The sequence below is a fragment of the Alosa sapidissima genome, chromosome 21 (genome assembly GCF_018492685.1).
Source record: "Alosa sapidissima isolate fAloSap1 chromosome 21, fAloSap1.pri, whole genome shotgun sequence".
Lineage (NCBI taxonomy): Eukaryota > Metazoa > Chordata > Actinopteri > Clupeiformes > Clupeidae > Alosa > Alosa sapidissima.
The window spans coordinates 25,716,521-25,739,741 of NC_055977.1; the positions used below are offsets into that span (position 1 = coordinate 25,716,521).

General features: G+C 43.6%; 1 protein-coding gene across 2 annotated transcripts in view; it reads right to left on the reverse strand.

Annotated features, from left to right (window-relative positions):
• Nucleotides 1–23,221, reverse strand: part of LOC121695987 (oxysterol-binding protein-related protein 10) — a 76,580-nt gene that overhangs the window by 46,917 nt on the left and 6,442 nt on the right. For both annotated transcript variants that reach the window (XM_042077255.1, XM_042077256.1), the window contains exons 2-4: nt 14,241–14,416; nt 6,042–6,121; nt 1 (exon numbers count right to left, since the gene is read on the reverse strand). The exon at nt 1 is cut by the window's left edge and continues 71 nt beyond it. In XM_042077255.1, the coding sequence (XP_041933189.1) occupies nt 1; nt 6,042–6,121; nt 14,241–14,416 (257 nt within the window). The remainder of the gene's footprint in view (nt 2–6,041; nt 6,122–14,240; nt 14,417–23,221) is intronic.

The window sequence follows — 23,221 nt, forward strand, 5'->3', positions numbered from 1 at the left end:
CCTGCAGCCAACAGAGAGGAAGACATTAGAGTCCACCACACACACACACACACACACACACACACCTCCTCAGATCCCCAGTTCAGACACACTTGAGCTGCACCAGCACCAGGCAGAGGCAGTAGTTGACTGAGCCGCACAGGCTTACACAGATTATTCTCCCTCTCCATCTCTATTCCTCTCTCCCTCCATACCCTATCCCTTTCCACAAATCCCTGCATCCCCTCTCTGGTCTCTCCATCCCTCTCTCCCTCAGTCCCCCTCTCCCTCTCTCCTTCTGTCCTCCACACTTTCCACTAGAGAGGTCTGGCCCACTGAAGCAGAAGGCTCCTTTCCCTTTTTTGTCCCCCTCTCCAAGTCTCTGCTCTTCTCCTCCACCTCTCACTGTCCCTCGTTCCCTGTCTCTTTTTCCCCACTCCCTCTTTCCAATGAAGAAGGGAAGCAGGGGACTCTCCTGCCTTAGGCCAGTGCTATACTTTGTGTGCCTGCAAGTACAGTATGCAAGGCTCTGCTAGGGTCCGAGTGGAGGCCGTGTGGGGAAACCTGCCCAAGCCTGCACAGCCTCCAGGCTACAAGAGCATCAAATGCTCATGGACAGACTCCAAGTACACTAGGAAGTATGATAACAACCACAAGGCCCCAATGGCGTCCACAGCCGTCTGTGTGCACGTCCACAAGCCAATAAAATCGAGATCTCCTCTGTTTGTTTGATCTCCCCTTTTCCCTTGCTCTTTTTCTCCATCTTTCTCTCTCTGTCTCTCTCTCTCTCTCCGTCTCTCTCTCCCGCTCCGTCTCTCTCTCACTCCCTTGCTCCATCTCTCTCTCCATCTCTCACTCTTTCCACTGGAGGAGTCTGGCTCCCTGCGCTCAGGGGTAAACACTGCTGGTGGAAGCTATGCCTGGCACCAGAGGACTCAGCTGAGGGAGGGTTTTTAACCCATGAAGTGCTGACAGAGACCTCACCTCGCTAAACAATATTTTCTTTTAGAGTGCAGAGCACCACATTAACATACAGAAATAGGGTGAGAAAAGATTTCTGTATTTCTGTCTAGTAACAAAAGTCTAAAAAAAGATTTAAAAAAAAAAACATTACTGTAGATGTAAACAACACAGTCACTAGATCCATAAAAACCATGACAATGGGGCATACTGTGGCAGATGTGGCAATTATTTTCAAGGTTTTGTACACGTGCAAGTGAGACTCATTGGTACAGTGTCAAAGTGAAACGCAGTTCTGATGAACCTCTGAAACTCAAAGCAAAACAGAACCCGGCCAGCAAAGGGCAGTAGTGGCCAGAATTGACAGAATTCTTTGGGTCTCAAATCTCGGTGCCGTGATGTGTCTGCCTTTCTGTCTGTCAAAACAATTCTGCGATTGTAACTACACTTCTGTCTACATAGTCTTTTTGCTTTCTCTCTCTCTCTCTCAAGGAGCTTTATTAGCATGACCATAACGTTGTACAGTATTGCCAAAGCATTTGGGTCAAATACATCAAATGGGGAGGGGCATAGGGGGAAACACACAAATAAAACAGAATAATGATAATTGTACACAAATATGAATTATGAATTATGGCAATGAAGTAGGGTGTGCGTATGTGTCTGCATGTTTGTGTGGGCATGTGTTCATGTGGCTGTGTGTGTGTGTGTGTGTGTGTGTGTGTGTGTATGTATGCATGAGTGTATGTTCATATTTAGGTAATGTAAGTTTCACATCAGCAGGTCCTTTCATTATGGCAGGAATATACGTATTGAGATTTTCTCTCTCTCTCTCTGCTTTTGTACCTCCACATGAGGTTGATATCCTCAACGGTGATGAAAGATAAAGGCATGATAAAAGAAACAAATGGAAAAAGCTGCACATCTTATGAACATCTCATGCATGCCAAACAAAAAACATTTGTATGCAACATTTTCATTTCTATGCAACAAAAAAAAACCAAGCTGTTTTGTCCAATCAATATGTTATGACCTTTCATTCTACAGACTGAAACAAACAATCCAAAGTTTCATGAGCACAGCAGAATCCTGTTATCACAGTAATTCAAGTATACAGCTCTGGAAAAATGAAGAGACCACTGCACATTTTTCTGATGTCATCGTACGGTTGCTGAGTGACATTCGAATGAGTTGACGGTCATATTCAAAATTGAGAAACCACTGCAAATTTGAATATGACTCATTCAGATGTCAGAAAATGTGCAAAGGTCTCTTTTTCCAGAACTGTATATCTAGTGTATATCTATCTGGTTCAAATGTATCGGTCACATTGCCAATGCATTTGACTTTGCGAGACCAAGGAATCCAAAAATCCCTGTACTTGTCCAGTAATCGACAATAGCAATACCGAAGCCCACCATCACATGTACCGTAAAAACCTTATCCAGCCATCCCCACACACAGCGATTTATAGCTGTTTCCTGCCTCCTGTTCAAAGACCCATCATCACAACTTTCATTGTGGATCAAGCACACAGAAAATCCAACCTGCGACACAAACAACAGGTATGGAAACAGAAGAGCAGGGGGTACTGTGTGTGTGCTGTGTGCTGAGAATCTATATCAACGTGGGGACACCAAACCACAACGGGGACGCGACGCGTTCAGAGTGACAGATGTTCTCCTTCCCAACCACGATGAGCCTAAACACACGACACATTCCACCTCCGCTCACACACACACACACACACACACGCACACGCACGCACGCACGCACGCACGCACACACACACACGCACACACGCACACACGCACACACGCACACACGCACACACGCACACACGCACACACACACACGCGCACACACACACACGCACACACAAACACACACACACAAACACACACACACACAAACACACACACACACACAAACACACACACAGACTTCCGCTCAGACTTCAAGGAGCCGAGTGAGGGGGTGAGGGGAGCTGGTTTCAGACAGGAGCAAACAGAATACATCAAATGCAGCAAGGTACAGCAGTCTGGAGATGCTCCCAAACAGCTGGGAACAAAAGGGCATGAAGACACCAAATTACATTGTTTGCCCCCCCTCTCTCACTTTGTGTGTGTGTGTGTGTGTGTGTGTGTGTGTGTGTGTGTGTGTGTGTGTGTGTGTGTGTGTGTGTGTGCGCGTGTGTGCCAATGTCTATTCAGGACAGAGGGGCTACAACTAGACAAAGACTCCAGTCTTCTGATTCCTCTGCACAGCAGCATACTGTATATCTGACAATCTTTCCCAAAACACGGAGCAAAGATAATAAGAGCAGCTTTGTTCCCAGATGCCAATTACAAGGTTCAATTAGAACCCTGGCCTGCTTTTAGCTTGCTCAATCTGTCAGACTGTTCTTCTACGAGTTATATGATACAATCACAATGTCCATACCTCTTCTCATTCACTGGGCACACTGACTACCGGCTAACCTTTTCTGTGGGGTATTAAAAACACCAGCTGGATGCTGGCATGAAAAAGGCAATAGTAACTAGCCCAAGGGTGTGTGTGTGTGTGTGTGTGTGTGTGTGTGTGTGTGTGTGTGTGTGTGTGTGTGTGTGTGTGTGTGTGTGTGTGTGTGTGTGTGTGTGTGTGTGTGTGTGTGTGTGTGTGTGTGTGTGCGTGCGGGTTAGATCGATAAAGTGTTTAAATGCATTGGAGTGTGAGCAGGTCTACAAATTCTCTACAAATGTGCCCTCCCCCAAGCTTTTGTCATATTTACCTCCCTCACACACACACACACACTCCACACAAACACTCCATTTTGTTCTCTCCATGTGTCGCTCTCAATCTCTCTCCATCCTTCTCACAACTTTCCTCTTCCCCTACATCTCACACTCCACCCAAAAGACACACACACACACACACACACACACACACACACACACACACACACACACACACACACACACAACACTAGAGTGGCGTGATTCTCTGTACTGCAGAGTAAAACATGTTGGGTAGAGGCCAAGTTGGCGAGCCAGGCAGGAGAGTCTAGTGAGAGGTTTTAATATAATACAATACACGCCAGACGCCATGAGACTGCATGAACCAAGGCTTTCCTTAACCTGCCTAAGTCAACATAAACCCCTGATCCCCCCCACACTAAGAGAGGCCTTTTACTTCCAAAGCCTCTAGTGGATCCCAAGAGTCTCAGCACGCTAATAACAAGACCTCTGATTGGCTAGGGATTTTAGTTTGAATCAATCAAAAGCCTCAGTGGTAGTTTAGTTGAACAGTGAAAGTGAATACTGTGAAAGGTGAATTGGGTTCAAAATGCATTATCCTCCTGAGTAAACAGGAATTGCAGTCACACGGTACAGTGCATAATATATACATTCTGTCTATATGAGGAGACTGGATCAAAGGATTAAAATCATCAAAGACTGTTCTCACCCCAACCACAGACTGTTCACCCCACTCCCCTCCAGGAGGCGTTACAGGTCTCTAAACACTGAGAGGTCGTTTACACGTCACCGCTGGGTGGATTTTCTCTTACCGCTTTCACACCTTTAACGACTCTGGCAAGAAAAAACCTCGCGTGTACACACAGAGGTGTAACCGGCTAAATGTGCTGTAGTGCATATGCCAGACCAGTCGATGGCGCCGCTGTGCAGAAGCTTCACAATAATTTCGCGTGAATCGCGTAGAAGAAAACATTGTTAAAACAGTTTGTTAAGCCAGAGAATGTCTAATAAGTGCTCTGGTTAAGCAGTCGCATGAAATAAGGAGACTACAGACAATTCTGTTTTCAATTCAACTGTTAAACTAATAAAGTTCATTTTCAAGGTATGTGACTGCTATGTGAAATTTCAGATGCTTAGCCTACGCATTGCATTAGGTCTGAGCACCACTGGAGAAAACACTAACATGCAGTAAGCTAATGTTTAACTAAGTTAAGCTAGCGTGTGCTTCTAACTTAGCCACTAAAGGCTGATAGGCTACATTGTGCACATAAATCATGACTGGAAAGAAAAACATTTTAATATGATAAATAAATGGTTTGGTTTGTTTTGACAAGCAACATGTCAGGTCGAGTGCCGTGGCTGAGTTGAGAGGTGGGGCTATGTCGTCATAAAGTTGCCGGCTTCACACCTACAGGCGTCTACACGGTGAAAGTTAGCCAGCGGTTTCAAAAGTTCCCACTTCGGAAGCCGGTTTCAAAAGCTATCGGTTTCAGTCTCCTAAACTGCCGGCGTCGTGTACATGCAAGGCGTAACCGTTAACAAAACCTCACCGGTTTCACAAAAACCGGCGTCGTGTGCACGGCCCCTAAATTCAGAGCTCACCAAGGCTAAGTTAGCACTGTGCAATTAGAGCTCCAGACAGATCCAAATCATCTGCATTCTTCTAATGCTATGGTCTCAAATCTCAGTACCATGATGTGCCCTCCAATTTCTGTCCTTTAAAACAGTTCTGTCATTATCACTCTATTCCTGTCTGCATAGATTGGTTCAAACTAAAATTGGTTTAAGCCCCATCTTTCATCCGCCGAGAAGAACCGAGACGGACTCTGTGACTCTGACAAACAGAGGTCATTGAGGATTCTCCCCTTTCCTTTCCTCTCAATCGTTCCCCCATTACGGAGCCATTTAAACGGCCGTCGGAGTTCTGAGGAGAAACGCTGTGCCAGCTGACTGGAAACAGAGTGGGCACTTCCTCGCCCTGAAACAGGAGCATGGCGGACGAGCCGTTCCTCCGCTCTGAGGAAGGCAGATGTGGCTGGGCTGTCACCTTCGATTACCGCTCAGTCGATGGCAGCAAATAAACAAAATGCATCTGCTGGCAGAGGCGCCCCCTGTTTAATACAACTGAGGACCCACTCGAGAGAGAGAAAGGCACTCAGCATAGAGAGGTTTGTGTGTGTGTGTGTGTGTGTGTGTGTGTGTGTGTGTGCGCGTTGTGTGCGTGTGGTAAATGAGAACAAATTAAGTATGCTTGAGTATGAAGGTACCTGTTTGTATGCATGAGAGTGTGTTACTGTGTGCCTGTGTGTGCTTGTATGTATGTGTGTATATGTGTACATTTGTGTGTGTGTGTGTCTATGTACTCACCTTGGCACTGCTGTCGGAGTGGCGTCTGGCACAGGCTTGAAGCTGGTTCATCCAGAACTGCTGCTCTTTGGCATCGGTGGCTGAGGAGGCACAGAAACAGAGAACAAACACCACTCAATCTTCAGTGAGATGATGGACACAACAGCAGCCGCTCCAGCTCCTTTGGCTCGCACAGACAAAAGCCATTAGTCTCCACAATGCACTGTTCACCATTTGGTTCATAGGGGTGAATCTGGTCTGTGTGACCACATAGTTTCATTTAGGCTTCAGTGTGTGTCTGTGCGTCTGTGTAGTGATGAGATCAATGGATATACATGCAGCTCATTTGGTGTGCTATAGAAATATATTACACCACTAAATGACACCCCAGTAATCAAAATTACAGTAAATAAAGTATACGCCATAACAAACATCATGAGGGTCTTTTTGAGCAGGGGTGTCAAACATATTAGGCAGTGGGCCGGAATTATGAGACCTCATGGGGACCGTCATTGTCATGGTCATTTTCATTTGTTCTGCGTGGGTATCAGAGTGTTGTTTCATGATATACTCCTTTGTTATACCCACTTATCAGCAAACAAGTACAAGTCATGTACTGCGGTCATATACTGCTCTTGAAATACCCTACTTCCATTTCAGTTTTTTCAGCATCTTCCTTCCTGAGGATGGTTTGTAGTGCTAGGTTAAATCAATGTCATATCTTGAGATATTGCTTATTACACATTGTTGGATGTGAATCTTTTTTTCTAATTTTCCCTTCCTACCCAAAATATCTGGGGGGCCCAATGAAACCTGCTGGCGGCCTGATCTGGCCCCCGGGCCTTATGTTTGACACCCCTATTTTAGAGGGAGCCATAAACCTGGGCTTCATTTTTTTGGAGAGAAGAAATTTAATTCTTAGCACATCACCAAGGGATGTGACATCACCAACAAGAAAACAGGGAAGCATCTCTATGGAAAACCCCTGGGGTCAGACGTCCCAGAACATAGGGCAGTCTGCACCGACGTCATACAAAGGCCATTTATTTGGTTCAAATCCTCCTCATCTACCTCAAAGTCAACTTGATGTTCCTTTAAACACCCTGAAGAGGTCAAGTAAACAGATGCCAGACTATGCCCACAACTCCAGGCTCTACAACACCGGCAGAGTCCGAGCAGCAAGCTTGACCTTGTAGATGGCACTCCTCTTTAAAAGGGCCAGTGTGGGAGCTGTTGTGAAAAGAAATAGTCATATGCCTCTGAGTATCTCAAGTACCTGAACATTCATATACTTCTGGGATCAAATGCCTGAACTTCCATATGCTTCTGAAATCAAGTGCCTAAGCATTCATATGGTTCTGAAGTGCCTAAGCATTCCTATACTTCTGGGATCAAATACATGAACTTTCATATGCTTCTGAAATCAAGTGCCTAAGCATTCATATGCTTCTGAAGTGCCTAAGCATTCATATACCGGTACTTCTGGCATCAAATGCCTGAACTTTCATATGCTTTTGAAATCAAGTGCCTAAGCATTCATATGCTTCTGAAATCAAATGCCCAAGTTTTTGTATGCTTCTGAAATCAAATGCCTAAGCATTCATATGCTTCTGAAGTGCCTAAGCATTCATATGCTTCTGAAATCAAGTGCATAAACTTCCATATGCTTCTAAAATCAAGAACCTAAACATTCAAACATTAACATGCCTCTGAAATCAAGTTCCTAAATCAAGTGTCCATAAGTATGATTATGGTATGATTGAATGTATTCCATCCTGAAGTATGACTGCAATCAATCCAGCTCACAACAACACATTAACAACAGTAGTAGGTTAGTTGGATATTAATAACAACAATAATGTATAATCTATTTGAAGGATAATAGGTGACTATTGTCTCTGGGAATGATATTTTATTTATTTACTCATTTTATTTGTTAGGGACCATGTACAATTTTTAACATAAATGTTGCCATTTGATGCATTGTACATGATCCAACAACACATCTGTTGATACTCATTTGGTTATAATTTAGAAAGTAAATCGTTAAGAAAGTTCATGTACACATGTAGCACCATCCTACTGTGTGTGTGTGTGTGTGTGTGTGTGTGTGTGTGTGTGTGTGTGTGTGTGTGTGTGTGTGTGTGTGTGTGTGTGTGGCCTTGGTTAAGTCAACAAAGGTGGAGTACAGGTCAGTAAATTGCTCCCGACACTTCTCCTGAAGTTGCCTGGCAGCAAACACCATATCAGTGGCCCCACGTTTTTTCGGAGGTCTTGTTCAAGATGAATAGACAGGTGGTTGAGAAAGATTCTGGCAAGTATCTTCCCTGCTATAGAGAGGTAAGATGCCACCGTGGTTTCCTTTGCCCTTGTGCAGGTGAATGATGGTGGTTTCCTTGAAATCCTGTGCAATGGTCTCTTTCTCCCACATCTGTAGAAATAACTTGTAAAGCTTTTTGGCTTAAGCTGGGCCAGCTTCATAGAAGATCTCGGCTGGAATTGAGTCTAGACCAGGAGCTTTGCCATTTGAGAGCATATGTATCGCTGACAGTCTCCTCGAGTGTAGGTGCGTTATTCAGAGCAACGTTGATGGCAACTTGAGGAAGACGATTGGCTTCAGAGTTAATGTGTGAGTGACAGTTCAGGATGCTGTTGAAGTGTTCAGCCCACCGTTCAAGGATTTTCTCCTTGTCTGTGATCAGTGTGTTCTCCTCTGCACCAAGAATAGGGGATGATCCTGATGTTGTGGGGCCGTAGATTTGCTTCAGGGCACGGTTTCATTCCTGAATCCTGAATTTCGTCAGCTTTCCTGCTTAACCAGGACCAGCTTTCCTGCTTAACCAGCCCTGCAACAGAGTGTTTGTTGAACAGTTCTACAAGCGTTATTGAAGGCGGCTCTCTTTGCTATTGACTTAGGGTCACTGACACAGGCTTTGTGGAGGCGGTGTTTCTCCTCCAAGAGGACTTCAACGTGGCTGTTTTCATCAAACCAGTCTTTGTGCAGCCTTGAGGCTGTTCCAGTGGTCTCTGATGCAGTAGTATAGACCAGGTCACTCAGGGTGGCCCAGTTTGTCTCCACATCTTGACTGTCCAGGGAAGTGGAATCCAGTCGATTCTCTAGGGTGGTCACAAAGAACTGTTTCTGGTGGATATCTTGCAGCCTTGATAGGTTCAGCCTTTTGAGATCCTTGTTGCCTTGGGGCACCAATGATGGCATGTAGGTCCTCATAAAATCTGTCCTTGGTTGTTTTGAGGTTGGTCATAGTTGGTCCATGGTGCAAAGACGCTGACAAGAGTGGCATGCTGTTTGCCAGATAGAACTGGGAGCTTAAGGGTCACGAGGCGGTCGTTCACACCTTTAGGGTGCCCACCTAGCTTGCTTACAAGCATGGTTTTTATCGCAAACCAAACGCCCACCCAACTGAAAGTATACACTCCTCTATGCCCATGAAACCTGGACAGTTTACCAACGTCATGCCAAAAAGGTAAATCACTTCCACACGGCATTTCACATATTTTTGTGATTCCTCTATCTGAAACCCCACCAATCACGTTAAAAGGGCTATGTGTAGATTAGAATGTAAGCTGTTAAGTTGTCTTGAACACACCATCCACTTAAAAAGGCTATGTGTAGAATTTGAGTTGTCTAGTTGTCTTGAACACACCATTGCGTCTGTGGCCCCTATCATACTCTTTATTTAGTCTGAACTCGTGTCCTTTAAAGACAGCTTGGACCAACAGTCAGACCCTGCATGGTAAAGAGTGGGACAAGTAAATGAGATGGGTGGAAAATTTATGTCCCCATTCAGCCTCAATGGATTCAGACAGGCAGGAGGACATCGATTGATCATCTGTAACCACCTGAAGTATGCAGTGAGTCACTCTCCTCTGGTTTAAAAAAGAGGGTTTTTTTGCCTCTAAATCTCAATCCATCCATCCATCCATCCACCCATCCAGGGTGTAATTTGCATCAGTGGTTGTTTGTGCATGCTGTGCGGTGAATGCACATAATTACTGGGCTACAATGAACAGGAGAGAACCTTGTAGCATTCACTATGCTAATGCGCACCTGAAACTAAGCTAATGATAGCTGCAACAATACACATCCACAGTGCTGCTGGTGCAATATTGAATTTTCAGATGTAAATTTGGGCAACGTCACAAGGCATCAATGATTAAAAAAAGGTCACGGAAATAGAATAGATTGTTCATTCACTGTGCGGGATTTATCAAATAGGATCCAAGCAAACCATAATGTTCAACTGGCTATTAACCCTTTCAGTGTTCCAGGATTGGGGTGTCCGCATCATAACCAGACAAGAGGTGCGTTCAAACACTTTGAATAGAGGGGAACGATCGAGGCAAACAAATGGTCTTAGTACGGTTAAAATCTGAACTGTTTAATTTGAATGTTTTCATGCAAAGACTGCACATTGTTCCATTTGAACAGTAATCCTTCATCCAGACAAGCATATATTTATGTTCACAGACAACTACCTCCTCAATCCATTTGCGAGTGTTTGCAACCATTCACATCAAACTCAAAGCAAACTATAAAAACGGTTTGCCTGCATTTGCAAATTTGGACATACCTCAGTTTGAAGCCAGAGTCAGACACATCTCTGGCTTTTCACTTTCTGCACAACAGAGCCAAGTTTCATTAACTTGGGTTGGTCGAGCCTTGCTCAACTCAACTGAATTAAAATCTGAAGGTGGTACTGGAAGCCTTTTTATGAACTAAATACAATAAGCATTTAGTCTGTTAAACTAAGTCTCTGCGTGACTCAACCAGATTTATTCTTATGAATATGATAACATTCCTAATTTGATATAATTAATTCTGACACACCAACCTGTTCTGATGTTGGAGATTGTGTGTGCTTGAGTATGTGTATGTGTGTGTGTGTGTGTGTGTGTGTGTGTGTGTGTGTGTGTGTGTGTGTCAAGAGGCAGCAGTGGGAAGATCTGATTAAGTACAATTAAATATGTACCACAAACCATTGTGTCGAGGTGCATTAGACCTGACGTAAGGCAGCCCAGGGTCAGATCTCTCACCAGCAGCAGGAAGCACCAGCCATGCTGTTCACTGGCACACCCTCCCAACATAAGGCCCCTCTTTCTCTCCCTCACCCCCCCTCTCTCTTCCTCTCTCTTTCATCTCCTCTGTCTGTTTCTCTTTCACTCACTCACCCACCTACCTACCTTCTCTCTCACTTATTCACCTTCTCTCTCTCTCACCTCCTCTTTCTTTCTCTCTCTCACTTTTTCTTTCTCACCTTCTCACTTTCCACTTTCTCTTTTTTCATTCACTCACCTTCTCTCTCTGACTTTCTTTCATTCACTTTCTGACTCTCTCTCTCTCCCTCTTCCTAATTCACCTCCCCCATGTCTCTTTCTCTCCTTTCATCAATCTCTCTCTCACCATGAGCCTCTCTCTCTCACACGCTCCCTCACTCATTTGTCCTCTCTATCCCTGCTCTTGCTGTGTAAATTGGACCCCTCACTCTCTTTTCTCCTTCCCTCAAGCTTCTCTCTCTCTCTCTCTCTCTCTCTCTCTCTCTCTCTCTCTCTCTTGCTTTCTCATCCTCTCTTCTTCCAGTCTCCATTGGATTCACGCTCAGCATGTTGCCACATGGCTCAAAGTGAATCATAATGTCTTATCTGCTAAATGTAATTAAAGGCCTTTGGTGAGATTGTCCCTCACACTGAGGGAACGTCTCCTGTGTGACATGACTCAGCAGAAAGCTCATCACCGTTTATTCACAAATGTGAGTGATTAAAAAAAAACATTTTATATCTATTGCTTTCAAATAAGACTTATCTGTCAGATTTGACACAGGAATCACTATCATCACCCTGAAAAAGGCGACCATGCCAGTTCTTTAACTGGCCCCTCTGCATCAGCACAGTCAGTCATTTCCTTTTTTTTTTAAACTCTGTAATATGAGTGTCTAACAAGTGTAGTTTTTACATTAACGCTTCTGTGTGTGTGTGTGTGTGTGTGGGGGGGGGGGGGGGGTCTAAAATGGAATCAGACTCTGAGACATCACTCAGTGTGTGTGAGCTAGGAAACTGAGACCAACTGAGTGCAAGACAGGTCTCTGTGTGTGTGGCTGAGATGTGAAATATCATATAGAGATCGAAAGACATGCTTCTATGTGTGTGTGTGTGTGTGTGTGTGTGTGTGTGTGTGTGTGTGTGTGTGTACATAATAATAATAATACATAAAATAATAATAATGCCATTTAGGGTGAGATCTCTATGTGTGAGGAAAGAAACTGAGATCTGTGACACTTAGAGTGTGTGTGTGTGTGTGTGTGTGTGTGTGTGTGTGTACAGAGTGAAACTGGGATCTGAGGTATCATGTATGGCATGAAGGCTGAACGCTGGACTGATCCCCCTGTCCACGGTGCATTCCAGGTAACCTTCAGTAAAAAGGTTTTTGTGGAGCCACTTCGGTCAGGTGGCGTGTAAGGAGACACACACACACACACACACACTTCGGTCAGGTGGGGTGTAAGGAGATCCCACAGAGGACTTTTGTTATGGGAAACCAAGCCTTGAGCCATCAGCCGAGAGTGGACACCACCTACACACACACACGGACACACACACACGCACACGCACACACACCTCCCCAACTGAACCTTGAATCTCTCTACCACTGCAAAAGGCATTGTCGCTTCTGTGGTAACTATAGCAGAAAATAGCAACAATCACGCACAGATGGTGCCGTAGGATTATTATCAACATCAGGAACCAGTCGTGTGATTGCCCACATTGCTGAAAACGTTGGCCATTGTCTCAGCTTTCAGACTATTCATTTACTACACATTTAGACTATTAAACTAAGACAGAGCTAAGAGCAGAAATACACCATCGTAATGGCAAGAGAGGGTTTTTACAGCACTGCCCTAATGGTAAAATAGGGCAAAAATGTGCTCAACACTGCCTACTGTACGCATCCAGAGCAATATGTTCATCAACAAACGTACAACTCTTACGCAGGCACCTCATTCTCCTTCTCCTTCTAACAACCTAATACACCTAACATGCACTTACCATGCACTTCCCTCTGGTCTAGGGCTGTGGAATTAATCAAATGGTAATTGATTAATCATGATTATGACTTCCATCAATTATGAAAACAACATAATCGAAATATAATGATTATTTTTGCTACATTCAGTTTCATAACAGTGCTCTCATTTTGTCCTCCATGCGTGATCTTTTTACATGTATTTTTTCCTGTTGGGTTATATTTAAAATTCCATTCAAAAATGTAAAAAAAAGAATACGTTTTGAAAATGGATGATAGTTCCAAAATCACTGAGTAATGGTGTTTAATTATCGTGATCTCCGTATTGAACAAAATAATTGTGCTAATGATGTTTGCCATTACCCAGTAGCCCTACTCTCTTCTTTCCTCTCCCTCCTTCCTCTTCGACACTTTGACTTATAAATTCTTACTTATATTCGTACTTATAAATTCTGCACTCTCATTTTCTAGGAATAGTATTGATTGATGTAGCGTTGATTATTACCAAATGTCTCCTTTGCATTGTAGCTTGAATATTATTCCTCATCTTTGTAAGTCGCTTTAGATAAAAGCATCTGCTGAATGAATAAATGTAAATGTAATGTACAATGACGGGGTCAAATAAGCTGCGAGTCAATATGTATTCCCAGGGTCATCGATGATTGTCTGTCTGAGATATTCATATTGTCTAGGTCTGTCTGCACTCCCAACACATAGATCACAAAGTCATTCAGGGATAAAGAACAAATTTCCTTGCCGTCTCCATTCCCCCCGCAGGATGGATTGAGGAGACAGCACGGCAGACAATCTCTCCCTTCATTTGACGACCGACCGTACCCATCAGAGCTGACTCACAATTCAAATCTACAGTTACATCTTCTGTCTTCTACACAATGACAACAGGGGTGGTAGGATAATAAAGCCACTGTGTAACCCACTACAGCCTATGGAACTATATGGCAGGATTCATTCATCTGCTTGACAGCATGAAGCAAGACTGAGTGAATGAGTGAATGACTGAGTGAATGTGAACAAGTGAAGGAGTGATTAAATGAATGAGGTACTAAATGACTGGGGGAGACATCACATGATATGGAAGCCCCTCTCTCTCTCTCTCTCTCTCTCTCTGTGTCTCTCTGTGTGTGTGTGTGTGTGTGTGTACCTTCGGTGCAGGTGCATACCTCGGAGTTTGAAGAGCTCCCCGTTGGCCGAGTTGATGACGAACATGTGCGGTGCCTCGTCGCTAGGGGTGACTGATGCCCCAATGAGGGGCAGGGACCCACGGGGCTTCTGGGATTTGCCCTGCTCATTCACAAAGTACTGCAGCTGACCCTGGTCTGGGTCAAGGACAAAGTACCTGTGGGGTTTTGGGGGCGAGAGGGAGGGGGAGAGAGGAACTTTTTTAGACTACTGTCTGGGATCTTACATGATTATAGCTATCCAATAGACAGACCTATACTGTAGACATACGTAGAACGAGAAAGAAAGAAAGAAAGAAAGAAAGAAAGAAAGAGGAAAAAACATATCATTATCCCCATTTTTCTCTTCTTGGACATTGTCTCTTTCTGTCAAATTACAGTTTACTGTTCTGCCGGCAGCTGCTGGCTATCATCTCAAAAACTAAAAGCACTCATTAAGGAGAAAAACATCAGTATCAGGGAACACCACAAGGGAAGGGGGGGGGGGGGGGGGGGGGGGGGGGAGTTCACTTTGTCTCTAAACTCCTGAGAAACTTCTGTCAAATATTTACACCTTTTTCATATTATTCTATTCAAGTATTTACACCTTTTTCATATTATTCTATTCAAGTATTCTCACTTCAAGTATTCTGTCAGCTATCAACACATTGCCAGTTGCTCCTATGCCTAACTACAAATCAAGACTATTACAGCTGGTAGTTAGAGCAGCAAAAGTAATAAACAAAAATAAAAACGTAAACTCCACAAAGTGAGGCTGTGGTGGACAATAGTTTTGCTTAATAGATGACTAAGCCATTAATTGAGCCGCCACTGCAGCGGTCATGATTGCAATAAAACATCCTTGTTTTGTATTGGCTCATTACATTCTCTGCAGGCGTTTTGTTCAAATTAGCATTTCCTTATTAGCTAGATGATTTCTCGTCCCCGTAGCACATCCATTAGCTATTGGCTTTGTCAGGTACCACCAATTTGAGGAATATTTAACAATTTAATATTTTAAGCAGATTATGTTCTGTGTGAACCAGAGTTTCCGCTAGGAAAAAATGGTGCCGGTCAAAGTGACCGGCAGAGGTTTCTTTTTCCGGACATTTTGATGATATGCCGGTCAAATGTCCTATTATCGCTTCTTAATTACCTAGTCAAGTTGAGGAACACTGGAGACAGGCTATGTAGCTTAAAGAATGACATAATCAGGCTGAATAGAATGCAACATGTTCATTAGCCTAACTTACGTAAACATGCCTAACAAGATCTAGCCAGTAGCCTATCTATGTTTTCATGGACAGCAAGAGTCCGCTTCGTTCATTGTTTTAAAAAGGCTACGTTGTTTGTTGCTGCTATACCCACGTTATCTCCAGTGGTTCCACTGTTTAACTTGCACAGATGCGCACACACAAGAATGAGCGCTCACACCACTACCCCCTAAGGCTATGCCTCTTTATTCGATAACAATAAATTAAGAAATATTTCCTATTCTGGGACATGTTTAGTTTCTTTTTCTTTCGGTCCGCGGTTCAATGATATCGTTTAATTGTGCCGGAAATGATCCGCGGACCAGCAATCTCCTCGTCGAGGAGGCCCTAACCCTGCAGATCATAGACAGAGAAAGCATAGGCATGCTTTGGATACAGAACAGTTGCATGTCCAGTGTACACGGAGAATGACAGTGTCTTGGAGCGGCCGCAACCCCGCAACTCCACTTCCAACGTCATGATTCCGACAGATACGCCCGACACTTATGCTTTTTATCTGGTGGTGGTGGAGTTGACCGGACATCTGAGGCTTCAGACGTTACCAATTTATCATCATCCATCGCGTCTGTCCTCTGAAAAAAAACTTTAAGGCTAGTCTGCCTGGGCCTGGCCATGTTTGAACCGCCTCACTCAGGCCTAGTCCACACCTACCAAACCGATCTTTTTTTCCTCCGTCTTCCCTGGAACAGTATCGAGAATATGATCCATCTCAACACGACTCAACACGTTACTTCATACCCCAGGCCTATAGGTGGCACTGTTTCTTTACAGAAATTGACCAAAACTTGCGCTTTACAAACAGACAGAATAGGCTACGACGAAATGGCTAGTGCAAGGAAACCAGAATTGTTTGTGTGGACTGATGGTGAACTGTCAACTGTAAAACTAAAACTTTATTTTACGGTTTGTGAAGGGTGCAGTCCCGTCCTTTATTTGGCTAACGCAGGTATCGTAACACCCCCAATTATCACCACTTTTGTTCAGAAATTCTAAAACAACGATGTTTTTTAACACTTCAAAATAACATTTACTAAATGAACCTTACATTTTTCAGTAGCCATAGTTGTGTAGATTTGAACAAAATCTGGTTTGGTTCTTAACGGGAGCATTTACTGCCTGAAATATCCGATTTTGTTTACCACGCTCGGAGTTATAGTGCTGGCCTGATGGGTCGCCTATTTACACCGTTTCAACGGCACATGGACGGTTAGACCGAGAATTCTCGTCGTGAAATTAAAATTCCACTGGAGCTCCAAGCGGTTGTGTACACGCAGCCTTACAACACTGTTTACAGCTCCTCGAGTCACGGTAAAATGTCATTTTTGGTACATAGCTAATTTAGATACACCTATGTTGTGGGTGGTTGCGTTTCTATAGGAGTCCGCTGTCTTGGTTTGTATAGAAATGGATATTAAGTGACACATACACGCAAGACGGTGGAAATACGGGACCGGTGGAAATAGGGGGAGTTACTATAGGCCTACTAATCACCTTTACTTTCTTTGGTTGTAGGATAGTCTGTGATTCACATTCGTTTTGGCTATCACCGCAATTAGGCTACTAAACGCAAGGCTTACCCAAGTTCTAGGCTATTCTGTCGCCACATTTATAATGTTGCTATAAAACTTTCATTAGTAACAGTCAATACGTTTACCTGCATCAAATCGCGCATTTGCATTCAGTGTGCTACCATCGGCTTAACGTGAGTTTTGCATCTTTGTATGCTTATATCTGATTTCACTCGACTGTGAATGCATGTATATATGTTGTAAGACATGTAAAATAAATGAATGACACTGGCACTACGCACAAATTAATGTAGCCTAAACTTACACCGCACTTTCCTAATAACTTAAGTTCTCTCGCGTCACTGACAGTAGCTAGAATGCATAAAAAAACACCGGGAAAAACAGTGTTCAGTCCACCAAGTCATAAGCTATCGGCGCTGCGCAGCACCAGTTGTGATATTTATCTTATGGAGTGTAATCGTAGGTAATGTCATGTATGAAAACTAGTATTGTTGGCAATACTATAAGTGCAAGTCCAGGGCAGCAGCTGAGGTGTGGCGATGACATCATCGATACGCAAGCAGGATGTGCGGTTTCGCTGTCTAAACGAATTCAAACGGGCTACGGTTTCAGATTTTTCCACTCTGGGACCAGGTTTCAGAAAAGTGCGGTTTCGGGCAGTGCGTTTACAGGATTCGTTTGGACGCTCGGCCAAGACGAAGCAAAACCTCTGCGTTTAACCTAAAAAGCATCTCCGTGTGGACAGGCCCTCATTTGTTCGTTGTTTAACATGGACGTTTTAAGCGAGCGCTTCCTATTTGAAATGTTTCCTACAGTATTTGAAATGCAGCATAGGCTATGCGTGTTGTTTAATAGCTTTCAAACGGTAGAGCCTGTACATTTAAAAACATAGCCAAAGGACGTATTGCTTTAATATAGGCTTACATTTTAAGGCTTATTCTCAAATTCAGATTGCGCTAGGGGGACGGGATTATTAGCCAATTTCAATCGGACAATTTGACCGGAGAGTGTAAGCCCAAAACCCTTCATTAGGTGATTCAAAGCTGTACAATTACAGTACAGGCCCAATCTGTGGTCTTGGTTGTCCTAAATTACAATGTTTCCAGAACATCTAAAATTTCATACCTCTGGAAGAACAAGGACACATTATATTTCCCATAGTCTTGTTACATTGTTTCGCATTTTAATGCATTGACATTCTTTTTTTGCTCAACCACAAAAAATGTAATCTTATACCAAAGCTCATACCTAAAGATGTACAGACCATCCAAATCAGCAGATCAGATTTTAAAAACATTGAAAATACTACAAGCCTATTATCATTTAAAACATGGCGTTTTAAAAGAACTGTGTTTGTACCTTCTGATAAATCATCCTGATGAAATTTGCATTGCTAAAGTTCCTTTACTAACTGAAAAGAACCACGGGAGACCTGTGATATACTGATGGGAGAATGGAGAGCCCTGGCCCTCAAATACAAGTATAAGTATAAGTATATACTCTTTTGATCCCATGAGGGAAATTTGGTCTCTGCATTTATCCCAATCTGTGAATTAGTGATACACAGTGAGCACACAGTGAACACACAGTGAGATGAAGCACCCACTAATCCTGGCGCAGTGAGCTGCCTGCAACAACAGCGGCGCTCGGGGAGCAGTGAGGGGTTAGGTGCCTTGCTTCAGCCGTGCCTACTGGTCGGGGTTCGAACTGGCAACCCTCCGGTTACAAGTCTGAAGCGCTAACCAGTAGGCCATGGCTGCCCCCTGCCCCCAGATACCTGCTGAGGTAAGGACAGCATTTGCAGATCACAGCACGCCCTTAAAACTGAAGGTCAAAAAAAATCACTGGATTACTTTAAGATGACATCAGTCTGGCATATGATTGACACCAGGCACTGGCACTTGGGGATCGGTAGGCAAAGCATGATAGGATGACCCCAGACTAGCTTTATGGAGGATGACATCATACTTCCTATAAAGATTACATGGTTGTGATGTGATAGTGCAGGTAATCAAAGTCCAACCTGATTAGGATTGAGTTATTACACATTAGCTATTAAGCTAAAGGGAATGGCAGTGACTGTGGACTATAAAAACGGCTCGCTCCTGGCAACCATGGTAACAAAGTTTTAAAAAAAGAAAATCTAGAACGCCAAGGTCCACAGCAGGGCAACTCTTCACAGTGCACAGTGTTTGTGCATAATTATCACCATTGCTAATTGCTTGTGGTGATTGGGTTATTGGTGCTTGTTCTAAGGATCTCTTCTCATAGCATGTCAATGCACCCTGTGGCTGCCTGAGGTCCTCAATGCTGGGGTCCCACTGGGCATATGATCAATGTCACTACTGAAGAGAGTGATTAAGGACGCCGTTGTATTGACTGTGCATAGGAACAAGCTGCACCAGCCATTATCAGGTCAATAACTCCACATCTCCACCCCTCACTCTCTCTATCCCTCCATTCCTTCATACCCTCGTTCGCTCATACTCAGGAGGAAGAAACACACTCCACCTCCTCCTTACTCCCTTTATTGTGCCCACCCTCAGTTTCTTTCTTTCTTCCCTCCCTCCATCTCTGCCCTCACACATTGAAGGAACAAGCACACTCGTCCTTCCAGCTTTCTGTCCCTCCCTCCATCCTTCTCTGTCCTTCTCTGAAGCACAGGGGGGAAACTTCCTTCCTACTTCCTTTCTGTATAACCTTCTCTCAAAAAACAGGAGGAAGAAATATATCCCTCCCTCATCTCTCTATCCCTCCCTCCATCTCTCCTTTAATAACTCACTTCTTGCATCCTCCCTTCTCCGTTCCCTTGACATGGAAGGAGCAAACATACACCTCCTTCCTCTCACCCATGTCACTCCTCTCCTCCTGGCTCTGTTCTGCCCAGAGATGATCGCTCATCCTCCTCTTCATCATCCTCCTCCTCCCCATCTTCCTCCTCCTCCTCCTCCTCCTCCTCATCTTTATCTTCATCCTCCTCTTCATCAACTTCCTCGCCCTCTTCTTCATCCTCCTCCTCGCCCTCTTCTTCATCATCCTCTTCCTTTTCACTCTGTCTTTGTTCTCCATTTAAAGACTGCAGAGAACTGTTCCGCTCCAGCAATCCTCTGTTGTCTCCCTGCGGGGAACGAGCATGTTCGCCAACGTCCCGTGCAGGACCGGCCGCTCAGATCAGGCTCGCCTGGCCCTGATTAAGGCCCTTTACTTAGGCTTGCATCACTGTCCTCCCACTACACACACACACACACACACACACACACACACACACACACACACACACACTCTTTCTCTCTCTCTCTCTCTCTCAAACGCATGCGCATTGCGCACACACATGCAAAGGCACACATACACTTTTTCAAACGCATGCACACACACATACAAAGGCACGACTCTCTCACTTAAACACTCACACACTGACAAACACAGTCATGACCCTAATCTTCATCACTCTCAGAAATCACTCCAACCTTTACAGAACAGAGCTGCAAACTTTTTTGCCATGCACAATTTCCATCTCCATCTCTCACACAGGCCGTGCACAACCTTGTATGTACATGGTGTGTGTGTGTGTGTGTGTTAGATTGCTATCCAATGCTACGCACGTGTCATCTTGCACGATTCCAGAATGCTCTGTGTGAGAGCTCGTCTTCGTTAGTGTTTCTGTGCAGATTGCTCTCCACAGGAGCGGAGTCTCTGTGACTTTAGAAGAGGTCATAGGGGCAGCTAGCTGTGATGTTGCTGATGATAAAGCCCTGCAGCTACAGCGCTGTACTCCTCAACTCTCTCCTCTTTGTGCTCTCTTCTGATGGGGAAGAAAGACAAAGCAGTACAACTTTCCTAGCAGAGGGCAGGCTCAGTGCAAGCTCTCAAAATTGTCCTCTTGGTACCGGAGATTCGTTCTGGTAAACACACTAATAAAAAAGAAGCACCGGCTCCTGGTGGCCACGATGACTTTGCACTCCCTCTCTACCCATTAGACCCAAACAACAGTTCCTTCTCTTTTCTCCACCAATCCATCTATCTGTAATAAAAACAGAGGCATCAACTCCACATGACCCCGCTGGCTGTGTGCTCCTCTCTACCAATCAGGGTCTCAAACACACACACACGCCCGCACACACACACACACAACATAGTTGACTAATGTGAATGCCTTTATCCATCTGCCACTGTCTCTGCCTCTCTCTCTCTCTCACACACACACACACACACTCACACACACACACACGCCATCTCTGCCTCACCCTGCACAGACAGACTCCACCACTGATCTTTATTTACTGCTGACCACTGACTGATCCCTGCGTCTAGCTTCCTCACAGACACAGACACACACACAGAGAGACGGCTCTTTATTCACTGCTGACCTTTGACTGATCCCTACACCCAGCTCCCAGTGCCCCTGAACACCACCACCACCAAGATACAGTCCATCTTGTTAGAAGACCAGCAGGACAAAATAACTGATATTTTACTAAAACTAAAATAGAATTCTGATCCAGAGGGGAATATATGATTGTCAAAGAATATGTTGCTGCAAATCCATCAAACTCGCCATCTCTGAAAGAGCAAATATTCTCTGAACCGTGCTTCAATTAAATGTTATGTCGGTATCTAGCAAAAACAAAACATTTGGACTGATTTTTATGTTTGCAATGTTTGTAACATGCATTCATAAGTCCAGTTCTGGGGTAAAGCAGCTTTGATTTAAAACTTTCAGGAAAGTAACCAAAGAAATTAATCATATTATATTTGTTGTTGCTGTGATAGACTGAATGGATCTGAATGAATGAAGTCAGTAAATCATTGTGTTGCCAGACCCAGTCACAAGACTGCTTTACAAACTGCTGACCGAAGCGGGTTTACACTCACACAACAGACAACAGATATTTTCTCCATGATATCAACATCCACTTAGTCAAAAGCAGCTGATGCTAGCAGTCTCTTCCCCCCCAAAGACAAGTCTGGCATAGCAAGAGAAACGTAATGCGTATGTCAGGTTAAAAAAAAAAAAAAAAAGACAAATGAAGGGACATGAAGCAAGATAGTAGTGAGTAGTGATTTTTCTTGAAAAAAAAACTTTAAATGCAATAGAACAATATTTACAGTTATTTTTATAACTGAATTTATGAACATTCCAGACACAGTGATGACCTCATAAGAGGGAGTCCAGCAAAGTTGAGCATAGGAGAGAATGGGTTTTAACCATAGACTGTATATATACAGTCTATGGTTTTAACTGCATTTTCTTTTACACTCATAAGGCCAAAAATGTTCTCTATGACATACCAGTGGTTCATAAGCATGAGCCTGACTGGCAGGGACAAAGTAAAGACGAATAGGCTACAAAATGTAGGTAAATCATGGCCATCAAATCATCAGTGAGAAATTGATTAGGGGTGTGAGTAGGATCGGATCACTATTAGTATCATGGCTTCAAAATGGCAGTTGTGTCATTTGCCATAACATAGGCTTTCATATACAACAAGTTAAGTAGAATCAGTAAGCAAATTAATAGTCTGTCTATAGCTAACATTAGTTGATAAGCAGATGTATATATATAAAGAGCAAATGTGTGGTAGCACATATACACTGATGGTTTTATAGTCAGGTCTCTAAAGAAAAGCATATATGCCCAGGGTTGGCTGAACACAGACTAATGAGTAAATTGGTAAAATATGTCTTGTCTTCACCGTGGGATAGTGAGAAACGTAATTTCGATCTCTTTGTATGTCTGGAACATGTGAAGAAATTGACAATAAAGCTGACTTTGACTTTGACTTTGCTTACTGATTCTACTTAGTTTAGGCTATATAATGGCCTTTATGTGATGGCAAGTGACACAACTGGCATTTTCAAGCATTGCTACTTACCCATATCCTCTTCATCACATTTTAAGATCAATAATGGTTGCCAGTAAAGAAAAAAGGTATCAGGATATTTTTATGTCAGACAGGTAGTAGACTCTAGCATGACATACTGGAATGAAGTCATGTTTTTGGCCTCATCAGTGTAAAGAAAAACTACTTTATGATCCCTTATCCCATGTGTTTTAATTGACCAACTTGGACTCCCTCTTATGAGGTCATCATTGTGTCTGGAATGTTTCCTGGAATAAATAAATTCAGTTATAAAAATAACTGTAAATACTGTTCTTTTGTATTTAAAGTTGATTTTTCAA